At 42.2% G+C, this 9365-nt stretch overlaps 2 protein-coding genes across 2 annotated transcripts; one reads left to right on the forward strand and one right to left on the reverse strand.

Annotated features, from left to right (window-relative positions):
- Nucleotides 1-2486: 2486 nt before the first annotated feature.
- Nucleotides 2487-3321, forward strand: LOC123449593 (dirigent protein 1-like). The gene has a single exon (XM_045126869.1). It carries the CDS (start codon nt 2564-2566, stop codon nt 3158-3160), a length of 597 nt encoding a protein of 198 aa, XP_044982804.1. The 5' UTR covers nt 2487-2563; the 3' UTR covers nt 3161-3321.
- An 897-nt stretch (nt 3322-4218) lies between these two features.
- LOC123449592 (flavonoid O-methyltransferase-like protein Os11g0303600) lies at nt 4219-5846 on the reverse strand. The gene is made up of 2 exons (XM_045126868.1): nt 5002-5846; nt 4219-4796 (listed from the first exon to the last, which is right to left on the reverse strand). Exons 1-2 carry the CDS (start codon nt 5791-5793, stop codon nt 4500-4502), a joined length of 1089 nt encoding a protein of 362 aa, XP_044982803.1. The 5' UTR covers nt 5794-5846; the 3' UTR covers nt 4219-4499.
- Nucleotides 5847-9365: the final 3519 nt, after the last annotated feature.

Below are 9365 nucleotides of genomic sequence, written 5' to 3' on the forward strand. Positions count from 1 at the left end.
AATATGTTTTGTTCAAGAATGTTGCACGATATCATGGGCAATTTTAATAGCAATTTTATTGTGACACAACAATGGAACATGTTTCACATAAATGCCATAATCCTTAAGAGTTTGCGTCATCCATAGTAATTCCGCACAACATGATCTGGCGGCAATGTATTCCGCTTCAGTGGTGGATAGAGATGCCGAGTTTTGTTTCTTGGATGACCAAGACACAAGCGATATCCCAAGAAACTGACATGTACCCGAAGTAGATTTTCTATCAACCTTGTCTCCGACATAGTCCGAGTCGGAATAGCCAACAAGATTAAAAGAAGGTCCCTTGGGATACCATATGCTAAAGTTTGGTGCATGTATCAAGTATCTCACAATTCTTTTCACAACCTTTAGATGACACTCCTTAGGTGCCGATTGATATCAGGCACACATGCAAACACTCAACATGATGTCGGGATGGGAGGCACATGGATATAGCAATGAACCGACCACTGACCGATAAACCATTTGATCAATCGGTTTGTTCTCCTTGGTGAGGTCAACAACTCCTTGCTCTCGTGCTTCAAAAGATAGTCTCCTCAACACTCAATCACTATCTCATAGATTTGGCTTGGGTAGAAGAGATTGATTGGGTGGAAAGCAACTTGGAGGGGCTAGAAATCAAGATTCAAATGGTAGGATTGTAATATCTCGACCTCAACACATGAGTAGGTGGCTCTCTCTCGGAAAAATGGATATGGCAAGTGTATGTGTGTTCTGAGTGCTTCCTCTCTACGAATGAGAGGTGGTGGATGGGTATATATAGGCATCCCAAAAATCCAACCATTACAATATTATTGCCTAACTCGGTGAAACCAAAGTAAAACTCGGTGGCACCGACTAGTGCAATATGTGGCAACTTTTAACTTTTCGGTGAGACCGGTATATAAATCCTAGTGGTACTGATATGGGTGACCTAGGGCAGTTTCCAAATCTCGGCGAGACCGATTTGCAAAAGTCGCAAATTCTAATTCTTGAAAATGGCTAACCAGAAAGTTGGTCACTGATTTTGGTGGCACCGAATGGAATGTTGGTGTCACCGAGATTCTAGGATTTGGCATGGATGTGTCTGGTGGAAAATCGGCATGGCCAAATGGGAAATCTTGGTGGCACCGATTTTTGTTTATTTAGGCTTTGGACAGAGAATTTTGTGGGAGATTGGATGAGTATTTCTCATGGTTACCTTTAAGCACTTGAGCAACCATATCATCATAGATACCTCATCCCCTTTTAATAATATTGGCTTTCCTCTGGAGTCAATTATGATTTCTCACAAATTATAAAATATAGAATCTTGAAGCTTAAAGCTTGGCCAATCATATTCCTTTCCTTCCTTGGGGCTTATCCTCACAATTCTTAGCCAATGCAAAAGTATTAGTCCAAGAAACAATGTATGTTGTTATGAATTATCGAAATCACCAAGGGGGTATATGTGCTTTTAACTGTGGCAATAGCTTGTTGTGAGGAGTGTAACTATCTGGTGGTTTCTGAAGGAGGAGCACATTTTCCTCCTAATTGATAGTTTTGGGTACTTCTTGTTGGATGACTTCTCTTGTTTTCTTGCTCGATTTAGAGTTGGTGGCGTCTTCTTTCTCTATCAGATGCTGGTTTTATATTGAGCTGCTTCCTAATGGGATTTTTTCATCATCTTGTACCGGTTCAACTTTTTAGGCTCTAAAGCGAATCCAAAGTTTGTTTCAACATTATGTTGCTTATCAAGTTTTGAAGGAGGAAAGTGAAAAATATTAGTGCGTGAAGATGACGTGATAGTGAACAAAGAATGAGAAAAATTAACAGGAATAATGTAGTGCTCAAATAACATACGGTGTACAATACAGATGGTGTGACAACTTTAGGCTCATCAATTAAGTAATTTAAATTGACGGCCAACATTTACGGCTAAAGCTAAATGCGCGCATGCACACATTACAACATCTTATATTTTAACAAAACAGTAGCACCTGCGGATATTAGAGCATGTATAGCCGGACGTCAGAAATTCGTCTCAAACGTAGGACGGTCAGTGGCTGGTAATGAAAATGTGATCCACATGGTCTTTTTAAATGGGTTTCAAACGTCCAGACTGATCAACACCCTTTATATACGATAGTCCTATCTCATCTTAAATTACATCAAATTCATAAAACCAATAGGCCTCCCTGCCAGTGTATAGACGGTCGGATTTATCAAATTCGGCTCTTGTTGGATATATGTTTTCCTACATACGCTACCACAGTGACGCCATGGTCCATCTCCATAGTGTTGTTTGGCTTTATATACTAGCTAGTTAACGATTACCATCACCACCGACACTGCCTGTTACTCCACGTACCTAATTACAATCTACTTTTCCTAGATAATGGAAATATATCGTCATAGCTAATGAATAGCAATTACCAGTTGGCACTGTAGTACCGGCCGGCTGCGTCCTATATAACCCCTCTCAGTTTTTCCTAGTACTAAGCAACTCAGCTCAGTTCATCATTCGACAGGTCGAATAGTTAAAATATACAAGTACTCGGGCGTGATGGCTAGCTCGGCCGCCTTGATCCTTCTGATCTCATCGGTTCTGCTAGCCACAGCTGCGTATATCCGCCGTGAGCCAGGCCACGCGGACGGAAGCTTCGTCGACACACACCTCCACTTCTACATGCACGACGCCTACGGCGGCCCGCGCCCCACGGCCGCGCTCATCGTTACCGGAAGGGAGCCGCTCCCGCTACTCTCTGACGACAGCGCCGCCGGCCCGGAGGCAACCTCCTCCTCCTCCCCGCGGAGGTTCGGCGACATCGCCGTGATGAACAACGCGCTCACGGAGGGGCCCGAGCGCGGCAGCGCACGGGTTGGCACGGCGCAGGGGTTCACCGTGCGCGTCGCGGAGCACGGCGCAGTGAATGACCTAAGCCTGCATCTGGTGTTCGAGGCCGGCGAGTACGGTGGAAGCTCGCTGGCGGTGAAGGGCAGGGTGGACACGGGCGCCGTGGTGCGCGAGTCCATAATCGTCGGCGGCACCGGCCGCTTCCGCTTCGCGACGGGCTACGCGCTGAGCAGGAGCTACGACTACGACATCACCAGCGGAGGAATCGTGGAGATCGACGTGTACGTACAGCTTCGACGTGTTTAATTATATACGGAGTACGTACGTTACATGTCTGACGCATGCGTCGAGTGAGCATATTGAATTTGAACCGATGACATGCAGGGGACAAAATGAAATAAAGAGATAATTACGTGGGCAACCTCAGAATTTCAAGCATGTGTGTTTTCGACACATGCGTTGAAGAAAATATGCATCTTTGTGGCCTCCGATTTTTTTATAGAGAAGATATCCAAAGCGCTGGTATGTATCTTATACCCGATATTTGTCAAGGAAAAGGTTACCTCGAAGAATCACATTTGCCCTCTTGTTTCGGTTGTTATCCGTCTACCGGCGCATGAAAATTACTGAACAAGTAAGGGAAAGGGACACCTCCTACACTCTCACCATACAAGACATTGAAGACGCTATAGCCGCTCATCTGCGATTAACGAGATCTAGTAACCGCTGAACGAACATCAGTTGGACAAGCAACACATGCTTGCAATTCTACACCATCAATCCAAAGGGTTGGAGAAACCGAATCTTGTCGCTGAACAAAACAAGAGAAGAGGTCGAAGTCACAACAACAAATTCTAGCCGACTACTTGTCCTGATGGGCACACCAACTGCCCAGATTATAATAGAGCACCTACCCACACTTGCCCTTTGGCGAGGGCGGATCAAAGATCATTTATCTAGGAAGAAGTCGGAGAGTCTTGAGTCCAACAGGCTATCGTTGCCATCATCTAGTTCATGCCACTGCAAGAACAAAGTTTAAGTGAAACACAACGAAATGCAAGGACTAAAATCTGCTAAAAAGCAGGTCTCCACTTGTCTTCAATCTTGATTGACATGTTAGACGAAATTTGATCAAACACAATGAAATTATGTTGTTGACAAGGCCGCCAAACAGGAGATAAGAGGGGGAGCAAGGCGGTGGCGCGGGGGGAACCTTGTGGTCTCCGATGTTGTTGGAGCTTGGGCTCCCAATCCTAAGCATAAACATGTTGTGACATGGACGACACTAGCCCACCACAGTATCCACTGTCTTTTTTCATCGAGCCGCTATTCAGGTTAAATGAACTTATACACATGCGAGAAGATAGCAAAACATAATATTTTTAGCTTGTCGGAGCATATACAACCATGCCACATACATAAACCCATACAACTCACACCAAGTGACTTCAACACTTTATTGAAACTAAAGGTACATACACAGGTCCTCATATGGCCAACTCGGCATATCACTTAGCTACTTATACTCCCTTAGACTTTTCGTTACAAACTTGGTCGTTGCCCTTATTTACTTATAGCACACCATCAATATCAAACTCACGACATTAAACATAACCCACATCATCGATGCACTTGGCACACAATCTTATGGATAGACCTCGATGACACCTCGAGGTCCCAGTTTCTTGACAATTTTATAGCCGCTAAATCCTGCTTTTGTAAAGATTGTGCTCCAGTCATTTTCATCTCGTTGACGTCCTCTTGTACATACCAACATGAGCATATCCACTAATAGTTGGGTTTCTAACATCTCTTTGGATGATGAACCGACTACTATATCTATGACAATAACCTTTCCCCCCATTTCGCGGGACGGAATGGCCTTCTTGCATTGAGCCAGAATATTGATGCAATCTTCATCACTCCAGAAGTGCAGAACAAGCTAGCATGAAAAAACTTACATATGGTCAAGTAATTATTAATAATTCTCGATGTTAAAGTATATGTGCATACATCTTAGTTCGTATTTATTATATATCCAAACGAAGTTACTCTCAAAATAATGAGAAAATGAGACTAGTCCTAAAGTTAGTTCCCCAAGAGTCAAAAATTGGTTCGAAAAAGTTTAGAAAGACAACACTTTATACCTTAAGCATGAGAACTTGAGCAGGTGGAATAGCATGGAATAGGTCACCAGCGACATAGTTAACGATACCATCACTTGGAACTTTCTCGATCACCTTCGGAAGGTCCAACACATTACACTTGATATGCGGGAAGGCCTTGACAATGGCCCTAGCTGTCGTTCCATCACCACCACAACAGTCGGTGAGTGACTGGACCCCCTTGAATAAGTCATGGCATTCCCGCAATATAGTGCCTATCCCCAAATGGTCATGGGCAGCCAAAGCTTCATGGAATAACTCGTCTGACTCTGGATCAAGGAGAGCCATACTCTCCTCAAAGAGTGTGGCACCATGAACATCTTCAAATGGTGATGGCGGTGGTGTGATGTCCTTCTTAAACCAGTCAGCTAGCCCTAAAGCCGCCTCTATGTTATATCTTGAGGTCGTGGAAAGCAAAAGGGCCTTCTGACTAGCCTCTCCATCAATGAATACACCATCCACCAGGAGGTATGATAGTGGGACGAGGGAGTAGGTCCCCTCCTTAGGGGACGCTAAGGCGCCTGATGTGGCCAACAACCGTAAGACACGGCCAAGGTATGGCATCTTAGATTGTGGGAGGGACAATGCAGTGACAAGATCGGACACTGATGTTGTGCCGCCGAGTCGATGAATCGCAGTAGGGATGCCGAGCTGGACGGCGCACCTGAGTGCCATGGCCGTGAGGTGGCATAGGCTGTGGCGCCATAGGTCAGCCTGCGCCTGAATCAGTTGGGCATCGGTGGGGACTGCCATGGTTGGAGATTGAGTTGCCATTGCGTTGTATATCTCTGATTGCAGTGTTGTGTGTTTGTTAACTGCTTGAGCTGAAGCACCAATATATGTACACACACACACCATGCATTTACTATTTTTAGGTAGTACGTCTCTAGCAACCAACCTCACTGAAAACACGTGGTTGCTATTTTGACACTATCTGGGCCATCTGTCTTGTCGTTTTAATTAGGAGCTCTATCCATATGTCTCCATTCGGAAATCTTGCTCAAATACTTTCAAGACTGTATCCAAGATGTACCAACGTATCTCAAATGTCCCACCCAGCATTTACTGTGATTATTTCTTATGGATTTCCAAAAAAGAACTTCGGAACCATTCAAATTGAATAGTTTTATTACTTGAGTTAAATCTATTTTGAAATATAGTTTTCTTTGTAAAAATGAAAATAAAAGAAAATTCTAGTACATATATAACTCTTATGTATCATATATAATTATTCTTGTTGTTTCTTTGGATATCGGTGTTAAATTATCAAACTAAATCAACTAAGAACCAATTTGAACTCTACAATAAAAGAATATCGATACAGTAACCAGTTCCTTGTTTTGTAAACCCATTGGGCCGCTAACGTCAAAACATACGGCATAGTTTTAAATAGTGTGTTGCTATAGTGTTTGGAGGAACCTCACGCTAAGCGTGTCAGGTAAAATTTAGCGCCATTTAGCGAGACATAGCGCTAATTTAGCGCCGAACCTGTCGATGACATAGCAAGTTATTTAGAACTATGACATTATGGTGAGAAATGATGTTAGCCTAATTAATCCACTAATGCCAACAGTAAAGACTCCAGCATAGAATATAGTGAGTATATAACCAAACGTGCCTTTCTCAGCTTGAGCTCATATGACCTTGAGTGAACAGTGAAATACAAAAAAAAGTTTGATATTTTGGCAACTTTTGACTAATGTTCTCAATGCCTGCAAAGTTTCATCACGAAATAACATTCATGAAAGTCGTGTAAAAAATCAACACTCCAGAAATAACTTTGTTGGAGTATCTTTTTTTTTTTGCCACGACTTCGTGCAAAAACATCAATACTCCAGAAATGACACTATTGGAGCATCAAATTGTTTTGCCAAGACTTCCAGGAATGTTATTTTACGATGAAATTTTGCAAGTATGTAAATAATTTATCAAATGTTGGCCAAAAAATCAGAATGTTTTTTTTATTTTTTTGGATTTTACTATTCACTGAGCTCATATGAACTGGAGCTGAGTTTATCCGCTTCTAATTATAATCACAATTATATGAGCAACTCTATATCCTCTCTATACAAAGAATATCTATTCTTTTATGGTTATTTCATCTCACCATCTCCACCTGAGTGCGTTCTCCAATTCTGTATAGATTTGGTACAGAGAGCTCTTCCTCGGTCCTAAAATAACTGTCTCAAGCTTAATACAATATTGTATTAAAATTTATACAAAGTTAAGACATTTATTTTGGAACGAAGGGAGTATGTGTTTGTTACTTTGAGGGAAATTAAGCTGGTTGACGGAAACCCAAACGCTTAGCTGTCACAACAGAATCCACATGCATATTATAAACACTAGACGCGATCAGAAAACATTAATGATCGGATAGAGAGCTACTAACTAATATACTCCCAACTGTATAAATTGAAGGCTGGGCGCATCATGCATTTACTATTTTTGGGTGGTACTTCCTCCATTTTCCTTATTTCACATATTAGCTTTGACTAGAGCCAAACTTTGTAAATTTTTATCAAATTTGTAGAAAACAATATGAACATTTACAGTAAAATTATTAGATCATCTGAAAATATGTGCAATAATGAGTCCACTGGTAGTGATTTGATGGTGTATATATTAATATATTTTACTATAAAATTATTGAAAGTATATAAATTTTGATTTTGGACAAATCTAATATACAAAGTAAATATAAACAGAAGGATACGCCTCTAACAACCAAATTTTTGTCTAAAAAGATCACTAACCGAATGGTATTGTCAAAAAAGACCACATGCGGTATGGAATGACAGAAGAGACCCCACCTCTCGTGACGGCAGACGCGACAGGTGACGCGTGGCGCCTGCCGCCACGGGCCGAGGCGGCTGGGCCCTGCCGCCACCAGGCGAGGCGGCCGGCCCCGCAGGTGTGACCTGCCGCCACCACTCGAGGCGGCCGGCCACCTCACACATGCTTGCCTGCACCACACAGCGATAGCTTATGCATGCATGCTTGCTTGCACCACGCAAACTAATGCATGGGTTAATGCATGCTTGCTGGCACGACGCAACTAATGCATGGGTTAATGCATGCTTGCTGGCACGACGCAGCACCTCGAGTGGTGGCGGCAGGTCACACCTGCGCGGCCGGCCGCCTCGCCTGGTGGCGGCAGGGCCCAGCCGTCTCGGCCCGTGGCGGCAGGCGCCACGCGTCACCTGGCGCGCCTGCCGCCACGAGAGATGGGGGTCTCTTCTGTCATTCCATACGGCATGTGGTCTTTTTTGACAATACCATTTTAGTGGTCTTTTTAGACAAAAATGCCTAACAACCAAGTGCATTGAAAACACGTGGTGCCCATTTGGCGCTATCGATTGGGTCATCTGTCTTGTCGTTTTAATTAGGAGCTCTAACCATATATATGTCTCCATTTGGAAATCTTGCTCAAACTCCTTCAAGACCGTATTCAAGATGTCCCATCTTGCATTTACTGTGATTATATCTTAGGGATTGCCTAAAAAACTTAGGTACCACTCAAACTGGAATTATTTTGTTATTTGATTTAAATATAGTTTTATTTTTAAAAGTAGAAATAAAAGATTTTTTGGTCCATCTAGTACATATATAACTCTTATGTATCATATATAATATGATTACTCTTGTTGTTTATTTAGCTCCGTAGTTTTAAATTCTCAAAGTGAATCAATTATGAACCAATTTATATTCTAATAATAAAATAATATGGAAAGAGTAACCCATCACCTGTTAGTAACCCTGCTTGGGCCAGTACCGTCAAAACATATAGCATGGTTTTAAATAGTGTGTTATCTCACGGAAATCCAATTTGGCTTTGGGGAGCATGTGCTCCTGCACGTGAAAAATAACTTTTGAAAATTTAAAAAAGTCCCAACATTTTTTTTGTATTTATAGACATGTACATACGCTACCTGCAAAGTTTTACACAAAAAGGTTAAACATTTTCACGTATGCAAAAAAAAAAAAAAAAAACTCCAAATGTTGCCCCAAAGTGTCACTCCAAATTTGTTTTTTCACCGACGAAACACTACTTTTCCGTTTCATACGAAAATTCTCAAGCATGCTTGCGACACTAACATAAACATCCATAAAAAATTCAGAAATTTTCAAAAGAGTTTGACCTTTTTTTGTGGCACTGTCCATGGGGAGCAAATGCTCGCCGGAGCCAAAATATCCATCCCACTATCTTGGCGATATAGCACCACTATAGCGTTTGGAAGGACCTTGAGCTAAACGTGTCATCTAATATTTAGCGCCATCTAGCGTGATATATTGTTTATTTAGTACCAAACATCGAATGCCATATCAAGTTACTGAAAACTATA

The sequence above is a fragment of the Hordeum vulgare genome, chromosome 4H, assembly GCF_904849725.1.
Source record: "Hordeum vulgare subsp. vulgare chromosome 4H, MorexV3_pseudomolecules_assembly, whole genome shotgun sequence".
Classification (NCBI taxonomy): domain Eukaryota; kingdom Viridiplantae; phylum Streptophyta; class Magnoliopsida; order Poales; family Poaceae; genus Hordeum; species Hordeum vulgare.